Source organism: Cryptotermes secundus, unplaced genomic scaffold (genome assembly GCF_002891405.2).
Source record: "Cryptotermes secundus unplaced genomic scaffold, Csec_1.0 scaffold280, whole genome shotgun sequence".
NCBI lineage: Eukaryota > Metazoa > Arthropoda > Insecta > Blattodea > Kalotermitidae > Cryptotermes > Cryptotermes secundus.
In genome coordinates, this window is record NW_019720566.1 from 2,286,529 (window position 1) to 2,306,264 (window position 19,736).

A 19,736-nucleotide genomic window follows, 5' to 3' on the forward strand; every position below is an offset into this window, starting at 1 on the left:
AAGCTTTTCAGAGTAGATGTGCGTGTTACAGATCACCCCGAATTCAAATACATCGCCAACATGCATGGTAACGAGGTGCTGGGTCGAGAGTTGCTGCTGCACCTGGCTAACTACCTGTGTGAGCACTTCCTGGCGGGCGACCACGACATCCAGAAGCTGATCAAACTGACTCGCATCCACTTGATGCCATCAATGAACCCTGATGGCTGGCAGCTCTCCACCGACACGGTGAGTTCAGGTCTCCGCTCAACTACTGAGTGTTCTACTGCACAGCCCGTAAACAAATCTTGTTCCCCACATAAACAGCGTAGCGCACAGAAATGTGGTGCTTTCTATGCTAACCACAATTTTAGGGATCTCCATCCAATCTGTGTCTATGTCTCTATGTATCCCCCTTATCCACTTTTGAATCCGTGAACCAATCATTATGAAATTTTGTATGTATATCATGGCAACTGAACCCATCTCAACAGCATACTTCATAAATCCCTTCCATTTGTCTGTGTGTCTGCATGTGTATCCCTATCATTGCTAGGCAACGGCCCGGTAAAATGTATCCTTCCTATCGTTGTACGGCAACAGCTCGGTTGACACGTTTCCGATGCAACAAATACAACAATAAAAGAATTACTGGACGCGTCATATGGGTCTGTCTGTATATTCCCCTTTCTTTGCTAAATAATAACTAAATAAAGACGTTCCCGCGGCAACGAAGAATTGTTGTAGATGTTTTCTATGCGGTCCATGTCATATCGAATAAAATTTGGCGATTATTTCTTCTCAGAACTTCTTGATAAAGTTCAAATTTTCTCGTCTTGCTTCCTTCTTCACTCCGCAACTGCTAATGGATCCCACTTTTAAAATGATGGAACCCGAAACACAGCAACGACAGAAAATAAGAGTTCAACTTTAATGTAGCAATAATAACCGAAAACGAAGATCAGGACTGAAAACTGGGGTAGACTCAGGTACGCAAGGGTGGGCGCCTTCTATTCAGTTCTAGAGAGTTTCTTTATGAGGAAGCTATTTCCAGTTCCTCAAGATGTGACTATCGTTCTCAAAAAAGATACATAAAAACTCCGTGGTCTGTAGTCCACAAGCGAACTACACCGATCGAACGACAGCCGCTTATTGGCGAAGTTAGTGTCAACTTTTGAGGGTAGAGAGTGTCACGTGGTCAGCGCAACAGTTCCCCACGGCCATTAATCTCGGTTTTCTAGACCGGAAACAACGATACGTGCAGGAACAAATTCACGAACCCATATTAGAATAATTTCTTTTTAACAGATATTGGTCACCCCCCCCGGGGCTTCTCTACAGATCTGAAAAGCCATTTTAACCTCGATTTAAATGTATATGTTGTTGTTGCTGCTGCTGCATTTCCTCTCTCCTTTGAATACTTGAATATGCAACCGGCAAATCAGGTCTTAATAACCTAGAGACCCACATATTCATTATTTTTATTCATATCTATACGTCCCTCCCTAAACAATGACAAACTTTTGCAAAACTTCCCAATACTTGAAGTAAGCGGTTTAACCTGGGAGAGTTTTGATTACTGGAATAGCCTCTGCCCCAGGTCCACCCAGTAAGTAGTTAGTGGGCATCATGCTTCCCACAACATATCTCCATGTTGCACGCAGTAGACTTACGTAAATTATTAACGTTGTGAGAACGGAAACAAAACAAAATTAGTCTGATACAGAAATGGAAATCATTAATTTTCAAAAGGACATAACGTAGTGCGACTATTATCGCAGCTCGATTTTTAATTCATTGAATCTACTGGAAGAGAAACGCGGTAGCGTACTTGGTAGAGGCACTATGCTACAAGCTGGAAGGGGTCGCGGGTTCGACTCGCGATGAGGTCAGTGGATTTTTTTTTTCAATTTACCTAGTTCTGATGATTGGATTTATTAGCACCTTGGTTACAATCTCTCTTAATCACACTTAAATACAGAGCTACCGCTGATTTACACAATTTACAGTTTGCCGGTGCACATGCACTAGGATTGTTTCCACCAGACGTCTTCTAGCAACGGATCTCAACACAGAAACTTTCATTTCAAATCACTATGAGGACCTTCTTGCTTTCTACGAACTTCCCGCGGCTATCTCCCACCGAGAACTCAGAACTTAAGTCAAAGTCACATTGAGACTGAGAGTCAGTCAGTCTGTCTGTCTTGGTGTCGAGCCCCGGCTGGAGCTCATGACCAGATGTTACTTTTTAAATGAAAATTACTGTCCTGTCCCTGTGGGGCGCCCTCTCTGACGAGAGGTCGGGTCTGTCATTTGTCAGTCAGTCGATAGTATTAGTCCATTGTCACTACGTACACTTATTTACAATTGAGTCTTAATATCTAGTATGTATAATATATACAAGGCCTCTATCAGTCTAGGCTCAGTACAGAAGACTGTGCCCTATTTCTAGTAGTATTCGCTACCACGGAAGTCTAGTCACTTGAACGGTCGTATGCCTGACCGCCGCCAAGTTTAAGCTCCTTATACTTTCTGTGTCTGGCTTCGCCTTGTCCGATGTTGCGAACATTCTCATTTTCATGATTTTGTATGGCTTCTGCTTGTTGCCTGCATATTTTTGTTATACAGTCTTATACGTACGGGATTTTGAATGCCCTGTGCAAATCGCGGAGCCGTGTGCGCCTTGGAAAATTGCCAATGGTGCGGAGACCCTTGTTTTGCAGGCGCGGCAGTTTCACTAGATGAGTGTCTGCCGCAAACTCCCAGGCGGGACTAGCATAAGTCATTACGGATCTAATAAGAGCTTTGTGGAAGGTCAGTTTAATATTAGCGCTCAATCGCTCACTTTTGAATAGGGAATATACTCTAATGAATGTTCTGAAGGCCTTGGCTTCGATCATTTCTATGTGCAACCTCCATGTAACGCTCTTATCGAATATTACACCTAGATATTTTGCACTATTTACAAATGGAATATTTCGTCCATTTAAAGTGAGAGAGGACTCAGGCGGTCGACGACCACGAGAGAAGTAGACCTCCTGAGTCTCATCTTCATTAATTTTAATATTCCAGCTCTCACACCAGGTCTCTATTGAGTTGAGACCACGCTGAATTTTTCTAGCAATAAAACCCTCATTGCGATCTGTCGCATACATCAAAACTTAACTGTAGAGCCGTTTGTTTTTAAGACAACTCCTTGGAACGGACCCCGCAGTAAACATAGCCTATATTGTTGAAACGTGTTTACCGAATCATTGCACAGCAACGGTTTTGGCTCGGACCTCATAGAAAGCAGTATCTCTATTGTTGAGGTTTCTTTAAAGAGCCGTTACTTAGCAACGCTGTTGCCATCCACGTTAAAATATCGACGCTCGACTTTTTTGGCGTGTTCGCAGGACCGCAATGACTACCTCGTGGGGCGCGCCAACAACAACAGCGTGGATCTGAACAGGAATTTCCCCGACCTGGATCGCATCATGTTTAGCAACGAGGAGGCGCATGTGAACCACAACAACCACCTGCTGGAGCAAGTGGACCGTCTCAAGGAGCCGGCAAGTACACGCCCGACCCTCACATACACACAACGGACACTACTGTTGCTGCTTTATACCTGTATTTCGGTGGCCTGTCAAATTAGTGATTTATTCAAATTACGTATGTTAGGTGATTTCACCGTGTTACGAGATAAGAAACAGTCCCTTCATACACTGTCTCTCAGTTCTGAAATTTCTATGTGGTTCGGTAGAGTATCAATGTAATAAGGAAAAAATAAAGTAAAACAAAGCAAAGGTATTCCTGTAACATGCCGTGAAGGCCCATAGGGTTGTGAGACGCCGAGGCTCCCACATTCTCTAGACAATCGGCTTATAGATGGCGGTAAGGTTGTCAGCCTGACGTTGCAGCCGCCCTGTACCCCCAAGAATATTCCTGGTACTCATTTCTGTTAGAGGCCGAGTCGAGCGGCTGGAAGGAATAGATTAATTGAAAAAAATCCACCTCATCGAGATTCGATCCCGCGACCTTCCGGCTTGTAGCATAATGCCTCAACCAGCTACGCTACCACGGATAAAGATATCACAATTAAAATCAATATCTCATAGGTCGAATTTTATTGTTTACCGTTTCATGTTTCGGTCCTCACTGGACCATCATCAGGCAGTGTATATAACAAATACGATAAAGTTAATTGAAATTTCAATATGGATCCATATTGTGGTGCAACGCGTCCCTATTATAAAAATTATGAAAATTACAATATAAAAAATTCTTGAGTTTCTTTGTTATAGAGTTATCATTTTTTTACAATACTAACATTTTACACTTGTGCTAGGAAGGAACAAGGTTCAAATATCGACAACATTACGGGATAATCTACTTTACGTGGTTTTCCTCAGTCTTTTAACAAATACAATACAATACAAATACAAATAAAAGGGGTGCGCGGTAGCGTAGTTGGTTGAGACACTATGCTACTAGCCGGAAGGTCGCGGGTTCGGGTCCCGATGAGATGGATTTTTTCAATTTACTTAGTCTTTCCAGCCGCAATATGGCCCTGTGGTCGACTCAGCCTCTAACAGAAATGAATACCAGGAATCTTCCTGGGTGATAAAGGGAGGCCGGAGCGTAAGGCTGACAATCTTGCGGCCATCTGTGAGCCGATTATCTAGAGAAAATGTGGGAGTCTGGACCTCTCATAACTCTATGGGCCTTTACGGACTGTTACAGGGACAGCTTTACTTTTTTACACATTAAAATGACCGTTTGACTCTGATCACATATATACATATGCACGCTTAAAACTTCCCTGAACCCACTGACAGTACATGTCTCAGACAGATGTTTGTTTATACTATGACTCGTCTGTATTAAATGAATGATTAGTTATAATATATTCTTACACATATTTTCTCTATGTCGCTTTAAAATGATCGTAGAGCACCTATATAACGCCGTGCATTATAGGCAACTTCTCCAACGCCTCAATAAAGCGGGCCAGTATAAACGATTGCTACAAATGATCTCTATCATGTCACCTTTCTAGTGAGTACGAGAACAAATTCGTGTGGCCGAGTCTAGTAGGGAAATTTTAGTTCACTATTTCACAAACAAATACAAGTGAGTTTGGGGCGACACAAATGCTTCTTAAATTGCACAAGTCCTAATATTAATTTGTATTCAGGGGAGATTTACACCGCGATTTCATAACTTGTGTTTTATACCACAATCTGAAGTTACTTGCTTCAAATTTAGGAGTGTTTAAATGTCCGATCGTCGAGAAAATGTCCTGTTAAAATTAATACACATCCGACTTTTAACTACATCCATAAATAAATAAGTAATTAAATCGGACTTCTCCGATTCGTCAGGCCGCTAGCCACGAGACTGAATGGGCGGGCTAATTTCAGAATGACGTGTTACAGATTCAGCCCGAGACAAAAGCAGTGATGAGGTTGATAATGCAAGTGCCTTTTGTCCTGTCCGCAAATCTCCATGGCGGTGACCTAGTGGCCAACTATCCATATGATGCAAGCCGCTCCGGAGCCATGACGGAGTACACCGAGAGTCCTGACGACCAGACCTTCAGGTATGCACTTCAATTTGCACCCTCTTCTTACATGTATTTACACTAATGTAAAAAAATATTTGTATCATTGTGACTAATAACCTATTCAAAAGTGTAATATTCAGAGGCTACATTCAAAAGCTACACCCAGCTTCCTGCATACCAAATATGCACTCTTAAAATCTAATTCACTTTCGATCCATATAATCACAACACATTCTGTGCAAATCACTGTACAAATTTCACACGAGTTTATGAGTTTATAATCATCCAAATAAATAAGGGCTCAGAATGATCAGCGTCAGTATCCACCCAACAATACTGGTGGTCAAATATTAGATAGGAAAATCACTGATTACGATCTGGTCCTAGGGAAATATCATTCGACACTCTTCTAAGCGTTCAGACATAAAACGAACACATCACTATATATGCTCTACACTAAACTATAAAATACAATTACAACAATTTCATCTGTAACTCGTGCTTTCCACTACATAATGTGATTCTGTAAGCAATTTAATAGATGGAAAGAAAATAGTTCCCTGATGCTTTACATTACCTGCTCACACATGTAAGCCTGGAAGGTTAGACGGCAGGAAAGTAATCTATTGCCCATCACACAAAAGTACACTTCTAACTCTGAAATCACTTGCCATTATTCTTACGTCTATAACACATTCTCTACACCACACTGTACACATTTCACACAGTGTCATTAAACAGATTGCTAGAATAACACCAATGACAACATTTGTTTCACTTCGCATACCACCTTCGTATAAGCATGTATTCTTCTTGCATACAACATATGTATATAAGAGGGGAAACTTTGTCAGTAATCGAATACTTAAGAAATCTAACAATAATTCGCAAACCCGCCACCGTGTGCTTGCCGTGGCAACAGTGGACAGAAACCTCAGTATTGTCTGATGACGATGGCATATCAGTGAGTCACAACTGTGTTGTTGTTGATCTATAACAGAGTCTTTCTTAGTGGCGTCTATTATTGTCTGAGTGCGTTTTGGTGTGCAGTCGCGAGAACGTTTGTCTGTGAGGGAGTTTTTAGCTAGTATACAAATAACTGTGCTGGAATAACATCCATATTCACCGGATCTACCCCCCCCCCAATGACTTTTTCTCTTCCCGAAGATAAAGGAAATACTGAAAGGAAGTCATTTTTCATGACATTGATGACATCAGGAATAATACAACGGGAGCTCTAAAGGCCATTCCGCAAAACCAACTCCAAAATTCTTTTGAAGGGTGGACTAGGCGCTGGCATCGGTGCATAGCTTTCCAATGGGAGTACTTTGAAGGTGACCACAGTGATATTCAGCAATGAGGTATACAGCGGTGTTACCGCAAAGTGTTCGCGAACTTTATTGTCAGACCACATACCTATATCCGCGGTATAGTTTATGACGCATTATTGTTTTTGCTACTAAATATACAATTCCTCTCTTTGAGAGTGTTTTCTTATACATTATTTTATGAACAGAATGTCACAATACTGCTTCCTGCTCCAGCTTGTTAGGAGTGAACCTATTTTTCTTACTTTGACGACTATAGGCGGCATTAAGATATGTTGGACTCTGACACTAGTTCCTGTGACCACTGTCATTATTTCTAAACAGTCATATAAGTTGGAGCAGGGCTTTGGGTGCAACAAGATTAGAATATTATTTTACGTATTTCATGTACTGCATTGTCACTCTATGTGTAGCTGGATGAAAATTCACATGCGAAATTTATATGCCTTCTTCAAGAACATCTTTAGCATTGAACGTCTGTGCAGAATATATGAGGGTTGTTCAAAAGAAACCCGCTCAGAGATTATTTGAGAGAATAGAGATCGTTAAAGTGGTCACCATTTAATGGCGGTCTTCCCATAGACATATCAGCTATGAACCTGCTCCAGAAAGAACTCTCTCTTTCACGCACTCACTACCACGTGATCACCTACGACCGACCACATTCGCTAGCAGAGCCGCGAACGAGTTTTTTTCTGAACCTCGCTGAAATAAGAAAGTATGTTATGATCTTCCTCATAGAGGATCTGTCCCAACCGTTGTCACTAATGCCGAGGAAACAGCAGAAGTAGTTATAAGTACAACCTTCCATCCGAAGAGAAAACAAATTCAACTCCAGAAACGTCGTATATCCTTAGTACACCTCAGATAATAGTGTCCAACATACGCCTAATTGTAGTGAAATGAGCAAGTACAATATCACAGACTTTAAGAGAATTCTTAGCTTTCTCTGATCTCAATATAGAGACTGTTTCTATGCTGCTGCGAGCACTGCACCTCACCTGCTTCATCACGCAAACAGTTCCCATTTGTTGCAGGCACCTGGCTATGACTTACGCCACGCATCACAAGAACATGGCGAACCCTAAGCGAAGCGGTTGTGGGGACGATGGGTACAACTTCGGCAAGCAGGGTGGCATCACCAATGGGGCGGCCTGGTACAGCGTACAGGGAGGTAGGTTTGTGAGCCCTTTGGGGGATCAATATTCATCGAGCTTCGTAAAAGCTACGATCTCCAATAGTTAAGCTAATGAAATAAGTTAAGTGGCATGTAATGGCGCAAAGGTCATGTACATGTAGATATAGTTTTTGGGGGTAAATTTGGAATAACAGTAGCTAGACTGTAAGATTAAGAAACAGCAATGATGAAACGAACCAGGAAGCTTGGGTTTACAAAGAAGTGTAACAGGCAATACCTGAGTAATCAGAATGTTAGCTCGACAGCGTAATAGCGCTGACACTGAGGAAGAAGCTATATGAAGTAGGTCATAAACACTTTGGCACGAGGAAAAAGCTGTGTGGGGGGCGGGCGACCCGAAAGAGTCAACCCCTTCTCGATAGACAGCCAATGAGTGGGCCACACCGACCCAAAATCACGTCAGAATGGGCGGACCAATAAGACCCCGGAACACAACGAATCAGCAAAAAGAGGGTACATAAACCCTAGAGTAATCAATCAAAAAACCTTTTGACTTTTTAATATTATTAAGTGCCATAGAGTTCAGCCGGAGGCTATCGCCGAGAAAGCGATGGCAATGAGTGGGCGTTGGTTGGTGATGGCGAGCGTCTGTTTCCTCAGCAAGTAAGTGAACCAACTACATATAGCCGTGAACAATAAGTGTGATAGTGATAATATTAAAGCGTACACCCCAGAGAAAGATAGTGCTAACTAGATGGACTAGGTTCATTAAGAGATACAGAGGCGTAGAATACCTGACAGCAGGGGGACAGGAGAGAGGACCAATGATGGCTACAGGAGGGTCATCATCAAATGTAATACGAACCGACAATCGTCGGCAAAGTGTGTATATAGTATGTATATAGCGACATAGGGAAATAGAATAGGATAGGAATGTGTGTGAGTTTAATTCAACCTAGCATTTCCTTAAGTGTTACCCTCTTCCCTGACGACTCCAGGACCTCCCAGAGCTTCGGCGAATTGCGAGTTAAGCCAGGACCAGTGACGTAAGCAATGATAAGTTCATTAGAGTTGTTGACATACAATATGGTGGCAGCATAACAGTGGAGACAGCGGTGAGATAACCAATCCACCCCTGTCGTAAGGGCGTAAGGGCATAACAGTGGTGGAAGCGGTGGGGATACCTCCACGCCCCCGCCACCACGCCGTAACATGGCACATAATCTAACAGAGATAATTATTACTGGTAGGTCTAATATGCCGATAACAGCGGCCGCGCGTCCTAAGGCATGAACTGTCTTCGCTCGCTCGAAAGCTGGGATCGTGGGTTCGAAACCTACACAAGGCATGGATGTCTGTGTGCGTTTATTCTGTTTGTGTTGTTCTGTGTGTAGGTAGCGGCCTTGCGACAGGCCGATCCCCCGTTCAAGGAGTACTACCGACTGTGTATTCGATTAAGAAACTGAAAAAGCGGCCAAGGTCCAAGGAAGGACTATAGAGCTATTATAGCAAATAGATTAATAGAGTATTATACAGTCTTATAAAGAGTAATATCGATTCCTTTAGTAATAGCACTAGGCTATTTCCATTAGCGAAAACCATTTATCTGCCTACTAAATTCGCATATACTCGTATACGTAATCGAAATCCAGTAATAGCATCTAATCTTGGGAAAATAAAAATACAGATTTAAAGAAACTCTTCTAAATAAGCTTTCCTTTTAACAAAAATTGTAAGAAAGAACAGATGGTCGGGCTAAGTACTGGAAGAACTGGTACTACCTCAAACCAGGGCATGAACACTTATAGTCTCGCCCAGTACTTCCCGATGTTATTGTGTCCAGAGAGAAAAACGACATGGAATCGAGTCTCGTAATATCGATCCTGTATTCACATAAACTGCATTAATAAATCCAGGAAATGAAGGCAAAACAATCACAATAATCAGATAACATAAGCAGTACATGCCCATATTAATTCACAGGAACTGGTAATTATGGGAGCCAGTCATTTTAGAACGAAAATAACTTCGATTTCTGAAACGTATTCTCAACATACACATAGTGCCATGAATTAACGAGTGTCACAGAGGTGTAGAAAAATATCACATGTTTTAATCTCAGTAAGTGGTTTCTAATTCGTTAGAAGAGTAGTACTGCACAAGATATCTGTAAAGCTGCTCCTAACCATCTGCGTTTTGTGCCTTCCTAACTTTGCAACAAATATTTCCATCAAGGACAACATGGGGCAGATGACCACAGGCGAAATGAATATCATTTCTGCAACAACAAACAACCAAACAACTACGATAATGCTCGGTAGATACTGTCTAATTTGAGCTACTGACAGCAAATAGGGGAAAACAACACCCTAACTGGCATCTCAATGAGGAACTGGATTCAATTTAGTTCTGCCAATGACATGCACTGACAGCTGCTTCTTCTCCGATCACATCGCAAATCGCCTGACACTAAATATTTGTGTCTAAGTGCTTATTCACTAACTACAATAACTATACTTTCTCTCCAGGGATGCAAGACTTCAACTATCTGTCGTCCAACGACTTCGAGATTACGCTGGAGCTCGGTTGTGACAAGTATCCGTTGGCCTCGGCTCTCCAAGAGGAATGGGAGAACAACAAGAAAGCACTTATCCAGTACATGTGGCAGGTATGCATCACGCCGTGCATCCCACTGTCGGTGCGCTAAAGAACGAAACGCATCTTCCAGTGTCAGACAAGAAAAACATATCGATTTCGAGGAAGAGTTATGTTGTTAATTTTGCTCGTTTATGAGTATAATTACGACATAGATCCTTATGTTTATTGCACTTCAGCAATATGTCAATAGCAGGAAAAATAAATGATGATGTTTGGGGTGTGCTTACTTGGATCTGTTCTCGACAGGCTCACATCGGTGTGAAGGGTCACGTCAGGGACGCAGTGACCGGTCAGCCGCTCCCCAATACAATAATACACGTCAAGAACGTCACAGCGGGACGCAACGACGACATTCTGCATGACGTCACGTCCGGTGAGTTCAGCCTCCTGAACATAAGAAAACAAGAGAAATAGTAATCAGCTAATGTGTCGGTTGGCTAATCAGTCAATTAGTTGATTAATTAGGTGGTTAGTCTTAAACCTAGTAACAGATACATAATCACATGTAAATCATCAAATTTATCCAATAATTAAATTCAGGACTATTGAAGTTTCCGGTCTTGAAAACCGACAATAACGGCCGTGGGGATCCGTTGCGCTGACCATGCGAAACCCTCTATTCGCAAAAGTTGGCACTAACTTCGCCGACAAGCGGCGGTCGCTCGGTCGATATAGTTCGCTTGCGAACAAGAGGCCACGGAGTTTTTTTATTATTACTGAAGTTGCATGAGGAAGAAAGCGAAAAGCTTATACAGACGCTGTGATGTCAATGTTTTGCAGTGCATGACGGGGACTACTGGCGGTTGCTGACGCCGGGTCAGTATATAGTCACGGCTTATCGGGATGGCTACCAACCACTGAGCCACAGGGTCAGAGTGTATGACCGCCCGCATATGGAGGCTCAGAGGGTTGATTTCCATCTGCAGCCCCTACTGCAGCTGGTAAGTAGCTCAGTCACTCAGGCGCCTGATTTCCATTTGTAACGGAAGGCCAGGCTGCCCTTTGTACAAGGTTTTCTCGGTCTCCAGGCAAATTTTGGTGCAATACCTTAAAACTGGTCACACACTCCTCCTCCTCCTCCGTTTGTTCTCACTTGCATTTCTGTACTGAATTGGATTTTCGGCTTACAGACAGGAATTACATGGCCGAAATCCTTTGTCAATATGAGCTAGCTTAGTTCCTCTCGCCGTCCTAAGTTCCAGAGACAAATTCCAGGGGAGAACCGTTTCCTTCCGTACACTTTCCCATTCACATCAGCATACAGAGCTGACACAACAGGCAGCAGTACCGTGAAACCGTCCTCATTCCCTGTTTCCCATTGGCTCTATCTTGCTCTGCTTATCCCCTGCTGCGTGCCTACGCCCACGGACGCATCTTCTCTGCCGCTCTCATCGGCTCCTGCTTAACACATACATATACGACTTCTCCCTCTTGTTCCCATGTCTGCAGGGCTAATGGTAGCTACTCTTCTCTTGTCCTCCATTGGTTCGTCTTGTTTGTCTGAAGCAACCAATGAGAGCAAACTCATTTGCTTGCAAGTTCGCTCTTGGCCTTACCACTCGCGGTTTGCTTTGCTTGATGCTTGGCCTATTCTTCGCCCCTGAAGACTAAGACGATGTTACTCCGAAACGTCAGACGTTGACATCACCGGACTACATGGCATTATATTCTTATTTAGTTATACAGTGCAAAACCAGGAAACACTTTCAAGCCCACACAAGCCATTGAGGACCTGTCTTTTATAGCCATGGGGATAGCCCTGCTTCTCATGGTAATGCGTTTTGAGTCCTTTATATTACGCCGGTTTTGAAACTCATAATGCAAATTTTTACTGTCAGCACAAAATAATAGCCAACCAGACAGGCGTGTGGGAAAGCAAATATTCTGAATACTTCAATGTGTTTGCCTGTTGAATTTTCATAGTCCTCGACTCCAGATTTCAGTTCATTTTGAGTCATAATAAAATATACGCGTTGAGAGCATCAATCGAATCGAAGCCTGCCAGATCACAAGGAGGACACGCACCGAACAAATCTGTTGAAACAGTAACGCTTCTGGCATTGCCACGCCTTAGCTCAAGCGGTTAGTCGCTGGCTTCCCATCGCGGCGGCCCGGGTTCAATCCCGGGTCTGGTTAAGTGGGATTTGTGGCGGACAAGGTGGCGCTGGGGCGGGTTTTCTCCGAGTACTTCGGTTTTCCCTGCCAATCTTCATTCCACCAAATTCTCCATCATCATAATCACCCGGGTCAGGTACAATAGGCCAATCAGTGGCCGACGTGCCGAGTGGACCCAGCTGGAATCCACCCCCCACTATGCGAAACGCTTCTGACTTGTATTCGGGAAGCGGCCGGTTCGAAGCTCGGGCGGGACGCCGACTATCCTACTTCTTTTTCTTTTTGTAATTTTCTCCAGTCTCTCTAGGAGAATGTAGGGAAAATGTCTTGAATTAGGCCGCAACCGCTTCCTTCCATATCCCTTGCAGTTCATTATTCACTATCAGCCAGTCATTCCACGAATGTATGATTACTGACAATGTTGTTAAAAAACTATAAATAAAATACGAAAGGGAAAACTAAACCCGCTCTTGAGGTAGAATTCAAAATACATTTCCCTTATGCATGACTTCTGTCTCCTGTACATGAAACGCGGCATAAATCGAACAAGCGCTATCTGGCCAAGTGATGGCAGGTTATACAACGCTTTCGGTAGAAAACAATAAGTCGTATTGCTACATTACAGACTATCAGCGCCGGAATAGCGACTATCTATGGGCTGAACAATCGAGGGGTCGGAGTTCGAGTCCCGGTAGGGTCAAGAATTTTCACTTCTCCATCGTGTCCAGACCGGCTCTGGGGCCCACCCAGCCTCCTATTTAAAGGGTACCGGCAGCTATTTCCCCGGGGGTAAAGCGGCCGTGGCGTGAAGCTAACAACTCGCCTCCAACTATTGCCGAGGTCAAGAAAATGGGGTTCTATACATCCACTCCACAATACGTCTTCATGGCGTAATGTTTAATTAGTTAAGTACAGGGACAACTTTACCTTACTGTGTATATATATAAATCACTGAATTCGACGCAAAATGGCTACAATATATAAACATATGTTTTATGAATACCTGTGTCTTATTAAAGACATTACCTCTCGCCTTAATAAAATACAAAAGCAAAAAAGTTTCTTGCCCCTTTAAGTAATATCGGCCATTTCTAAATTTATTTAACGACACTGTACAGCAAGGATATACGGGACCTAAAATGAATGAAACTTGCATGCAGCAATCCTTAAGTTACATGAACATATACCGAAATACGAATTGTATACCCTTACAGGTTTGCTTAGGTCCCTCCGTAAAGTTACCCTTAAATGGAATAAAATAAAATTAAAGTGTGCGGAATTCGTACAGAAAAATTTAATATCCAAATAATTGTCGAGTACTAACTACGTGTACATACAAAAATCTGACAAAATTTTTATGATGATACCAGTGAAGTGACATTGAAGATAAAGCAAAACAAACTGAAATCGAAATGACTTGACAAATTTTACTGCATATCCACCACACTAAGTTTAATCAGACTCTGTCAAGTAGTTTGCCTGCTGATACATGCAGAAGGAAGGATGGGTGCCTGGACATAAAGAAACTAATAAGTCTTCTTATATTTGGTTTTACAGTGCAAAGAATAATGTGCAATATAAAATACACAAATTCTTATAGTCTTCAATTTCTCTTTGACAAACACAAAGCCTATGAAATATACTGAAGCCATTGACATGGACAACGGATATTCTTTCTGCTTACTCTCGCACCACCCCCCACACACACCCGCTCTGGCCTGTGTTAACAGCACGAAATGTTTGTTGTTACTAAAGATTAATATGTTATCACAACCAAAGTGGCGTGAAAATGACCGGAACGGAAAGCGCAACAACTACAAGGGCAGGGGAGGGGGTCAATCCAGGGGACTTCTTTCCGTGACCTCAGTATGATTTCTGAACGATTCACTGTAAAGTTAAAGGTTTAGTTCTCTCTTTGCTTAATTTACTAGCCAGCACGCCATAAAGACGTACGGGGGAGTGGAGGTAGTTCCACACATTCTTAATCGACGCTCTAGATACAGGCCAGTGGTCAGCTTCAAGCCCCGACCATTTTACACTCAGGCAAACAGTCCCCCGATATCCCTCAGATAGTAGGCCGGGCGAGCGCTGTGGAGGGCAGAATAATCCCTTGCCCCTGCAGGGTATACCGAACTCCCTACTCCTTTTCCGGCCAGTGCGCGGCCCGTCACTAGACCGACTCAACTATCTGGACTCTGCAGCTGCAACATTTTGCGATGCAAACTTCAGAGGTGTCTCATATATTCGTGCATTTATATGATATCAGAGCGGAACCATCACAAAACGAAACCCCTACACAATGATTTTCCTTCTATATCTCCCCAATTTGTTGCACACTTTCCAACATGGAACCAAACTATACATCGGCAAGTGATGTCCACATGTAAAAAATAAAAGCACTTTTCATGTAACTCTGAAAGAGCAACAGTTTTAGTATTCTTTCTTATGATTTAGCGCTCTGGTTTTTGCTATTGGATTCCAGAAACTGGTGATGAGTAATAGCTTTTTCGGGGTTATTTAAGGCGCTGTCACAAGCTATACTCTATGCACTAAAATGGTAGGATGACTTGAGGGATGTTAAATCGGAAATGATTTGAAAGGAAGTAGTTGTGGGCTAATCGACTTATTATAGTTCCATTTCTTCGGAAACTGAGGAAAATCACGAGAAATCGCAGTAAAGACACCCGACGGCCCTGCTAAGATTCGAACTGAGCACTACCGAATATCCAGGACGTTACCGCTACCCTACCCGGCTCAGTCATAATAAATATTGTTAAAGGAACTAAACCAAGGAAGTTAAGACAGAAGAGACATGCAGCTCAAGCAGATGAGAACTGACAGAATCGTGGTTAGATAAACTGATGGGAAAGAGCCTGCTTGAGAAACCGCGACACCGATGGGAGGAAAATGTTAAAACGACTCTTCTGCAAGAAACTAGTGTAGATGTGAAGTGGATAAAACTGCCTGATAACAGAATCCATCAGTTTACTTGCGGTGCACCTATATGAATTTGCTAGAGTGGCGGTACAAATCAGTTGACTTATAAAGCTGAAAACAAAAAACCTCGATATGACCTGCACCCGCGATGCACTATCCCTCCAAGAAGCGGCGTCTGCCGCTAATACAAATCCCTTATTTAGAATTTGCTGATTCCAACAGAGTTCCTCAACCTCAGACTGAATATAAGTACTCCTACTGGGCAAATCTGAATAAAATCACGTCATTCTAAGTTGCACACACTCTTATCTGCAAGCCATCAGACTCAGGGACCTACTTTCACCCAGAAGATCCCTCTGCACCTAGCTTATGATGACGGTTAATTCTTTTCTGCTCAGATTTCTGGCTCCAAATCCTCCCAACGAACTCCAGGTTTCAAGACATATTCATTTACTATTGGCCAAACGAAGCAATGTGAATATTATCTAAAAATTTGTGACAATGGTACATTGGTACAAATAGTATGTTTGTGGACATTATCCATCGACTAGTCTTTATCTAAAAACCGTCCTGTTTATTTTTCAAAACACAACGTTTCGGAGACTGGATTCTGTCTCCATCTTAAGGTAAAACCTACTCAAATGGGCCCAATCGATAGATCTACTCCCTATCTCCAACTGAGTTGCTATATAGTACTGAATGAGATAACCATTAAGATTGATGGATTACACAGTTTACCTATATATGGAAGTCATCATCAGCAAGGTTAATTATGCCTGAAAGAACTGAGGAATATCACAAAACACCTCAAAATAATCAAACTATGGTAAGAGTTGGACTTCAGACCTTCTGAACACAAAAGAAGTGTCAAGAGCTATATTCTGACATTTGATGTAATGCAGATATTATGCTGGTAGTGGTATGACAATGACAAATTTAACCACATACCCAAGGCAGGTCGGTGATATTTCTAAAAAAGGAACCAATCTTTTATGAGAAATTATAAAATTTGATATTGTTGTCTTCAATCACCACAAAATCCTATTCTAAGCTAGTTCAAACTAATTCACTTCCTTACAACCTACCTCCCTAACATAATTTCATTATCAAATAAATAAATAAATATTTGATTCTTTTAAATATTTTACAGGTAGCTCAATTTTAAATTCTACATTCAATGATAAATAATTACAATTTTTATGTAGTAAATGAGCTTAGGCAATTTCAATTAGCAAAGATCAAATCTCTCCCTCAGATGCAGTCAGCAAACAGTGACAGCAAAAGTGACTCAGAATATGAAGAAACATATGATGAAACGATGAGGAACAACATTGTGAACAAACTACAGAAGAAATGGCTGTTTAATAAGTACAAGGAATCCATCTCAACCAACTAGGCAAAGTACCTGACTGGGAACAACCCTTCTCCTCCACCTACACTGCAAGACATCAAACGTTATTTACCAACTCCATAGTAGCTTCTTAGAATTAAATTTCACACTTATTTCCGTTTGTTCTCACAAACTACATAATTCTGTCTTATTTGGTAACCAAATACCATTTGCATATGATATACTAGTATTTAAGGAAAACCATTGATATAGTTTATTTTTGGAGCTATAAAACAGCAAGCACTGATGAAAGTCATACATATAAAATTATGGAAAAGTAACAGACCAAGTGATTTAATGCAATTAATAATCCCACACAGCCAGCCTCTTAGAAATTATTTATTAATTTTGGTATGGCAAAATCTTTTTTATTGAAGAACTTTTACCCGAGATTTTAGGTCAGTAACAACAAATATTAAAAATGCAGCAATACAGACATGTGAGTGGGAAATATCTAGCACCAATGAATGTAAGGTTCTGAAATTTTGTACGGTGGCAGACCTATGATAGATATGCAACTTTTTATAAGAATAATTTCTAGCCCAAAATAAAAAAAACAGATTTACAATGCAAAAGCTAGAGCTTTCCAACAGTGTAACACATTACTGATGCCAATTTTCTCTTCTCCCCCTCCAATATGTTTTTATCTCACTAGAAAGTCCAGTTATGCTTCAAAATACTGTTCTATTTCCAGAACCAAGCTTTCTGCTGTCATGTTTATTGATGCCCCATCTTTCATAAAGCCTTGGGTGGTGCTGAAATTGCATTCTTCTTAGTAAAATTTATTTCAGAAAAGAAACATATTATGCAGGAACCAAATTTATGTCAGATGAAGTTCTCATAAAATTAAGACAGGCCTTAGGTATACAGGTTGTTAGGATGGGAAGAAGATGAAACTGGCTCAGCATAATGCCCAATGGTGGGCTTTGGGAATTAGCACTGTGAACAAATGGGACTCCTTACTCTGCTGAAAAATTATCAGCACTACAGAGTTAATCCTCCTGTGGATGAGATGTCTTAGTTCCTTATCTATATTGTGCCATACTTGATTCCAACAGACTGAATTATATATGCAAAAGCCTCTTTTCCTTTTTTTTAAGGTCTTTTCCTGTTATGTATATTAATGGAAACCATATGTCCAACTATTACTTTCATGGAAAAATACAACAAATTCTATCCTATGCTCAAAGTCTACTAAGTAGAAATAATAGTGTTAACAAGTACAGAATATGACTGAGCTCATTAGAAACAAATGTTCAGTTCAAATGTATTCTTTCTTACAGACTCTTTGTTTAAACAGTATCCTATAAACATTAGCCACTTGATCAAACATTATTAATTCACTTTAAATTACTTACATCAGTTGCCATATTTTTCAAAGTATCTCACATGACTGCAAACATAATGTGAAAGGTAATTTATTCCCATGAACAATATTTTACATTCTGAGCATGTTTCTTTTTGCCAAACCAGTAGAAAGTGGAAATTCTAAGTGTGTATAGCCTTAGAAGTGATCTTATCCTCCATGAAACTCACAGTGCAGGTTGGCTGTGTTTAAGTCATATCAACGATGTGACCAAATGAGTGCTGTATAAAGACTGCAAGATGAAATAGGAAGGAGACAAATGTATCATCAGAGCTTGGAATGAAATGAGTCACAATAACGATAATTTTACCTTCAGATTCCAGAGTTAACAGTTTTTGCCTTAAGGAAAAACAAGTTGCCCCTGACAGGCTTCCACTCAAGACTGTAGTTACCTTCAGGCCACTGGTCATATTGATGATCATTAGCATAAGAAAAAAATAAAGATTAGAATGAATTACTTTTAGAATTAACAATTGAAGCAGTCATCCAGGCATCATAAACTAAAGTTTAAAACCATCCTTAAGCCTCAAGAAATATAAGAATTAAAATTAAACTCTTGCTACACCAGCAACAATTTGACTACACAAGAAGATAAGAACAGAAATGTAATTCATGAATACAGCAGGTCATGTGCTCTTCAAAAAAACAAGTATATAGAGAAATACTGATGGAGTTACAAGTTTTACCAGTAACAAACACTATGACATTATTTAAAAAACTGTAGAGAAAATGTTCTAAAAAAATGAAATCTGATAGCATCTAGTCATGATGATTACCGATGACTGAAAAATATTGGTCCACAGCAATTAAATTCTTAGGAATACCTCTAAAGAGATGGAAAAATTGTTTCATATTACCTGTAACATATTAAGCTGCCCTAGTACCACACAGTAGCCAAGATTCATTGAACTCTGACCCCACATGCATGTGACAGAGCAAGCCTCAACTAAGGAAAGAATGTAGCAGTTTTCAGATTATTTCAGTTCCATGTACTGGAGAGTACAGTTGCAAGTTTATGTCACTCAAGAGTACATATCACTATGTCTAATGGAACAGTGCTTGCAAAAAGAATACACAATTGGCACTGTGCTGGGACAACATGCGACTGTTTGCCAATGCTGTTTCAAAGCAGAAAGTACTGACATGATTACTGGTTAATGCTGCATTGCGCTACGCGATGCCTGAGGGACCATTCTATCCTGGCTGGATTTTAATGTCACCACAATTATTATTAGTGATAATAAACCTTACTTGAAATTTTTATTATTTAGTATATA

The 19,736-nt window shown here is 41.2% G+C and overlaps 1 protein-coding gene across 1 annotated transcript in view; it reads left to right on the forward strand.

The window, feature by feature from the left end:
* Positions 1-19,049, forward strand: part of LOC111868526 (carboxypeptidase E) — a 34,920-nt gene extending 15,871 nt beyond the window's left edge. The window contains exons 3-10 of the mRNA XM_023859237.2: positions 32-228; positions 3,375-3,530; positions 5,400-5,563; positions 7,893-8,029; positions 10,522-10,661; positions 10,898-11,024; positions 11,432-11,592; positions 16,959-19,049. Of these exons, the coding sequence (XP_023715005.1) occupies positions 32-228; positions 3,375-3,530; positions 5,400-5,563; positions 7,893-8,029; positions 10,522-10,661; positions 10,898-11,024; positions 11,432-11,592; positions 16,959-17,099 (1,223 nt within the window). The 3' untranslated portion in view covers positions 17,100-19,049. The remainder of the gene's footprint in view (positions 1-31; positions 229-3,374; positions 3,531-5,399; positions 5,564-7,892; positions 8,030-10,521; positions 10,662-10,897; positions 11,025-11,431; positions 11,593-16,958) is intronic.
* Positions 19,050-19,736: the final 687 nt, after the last annotated feature.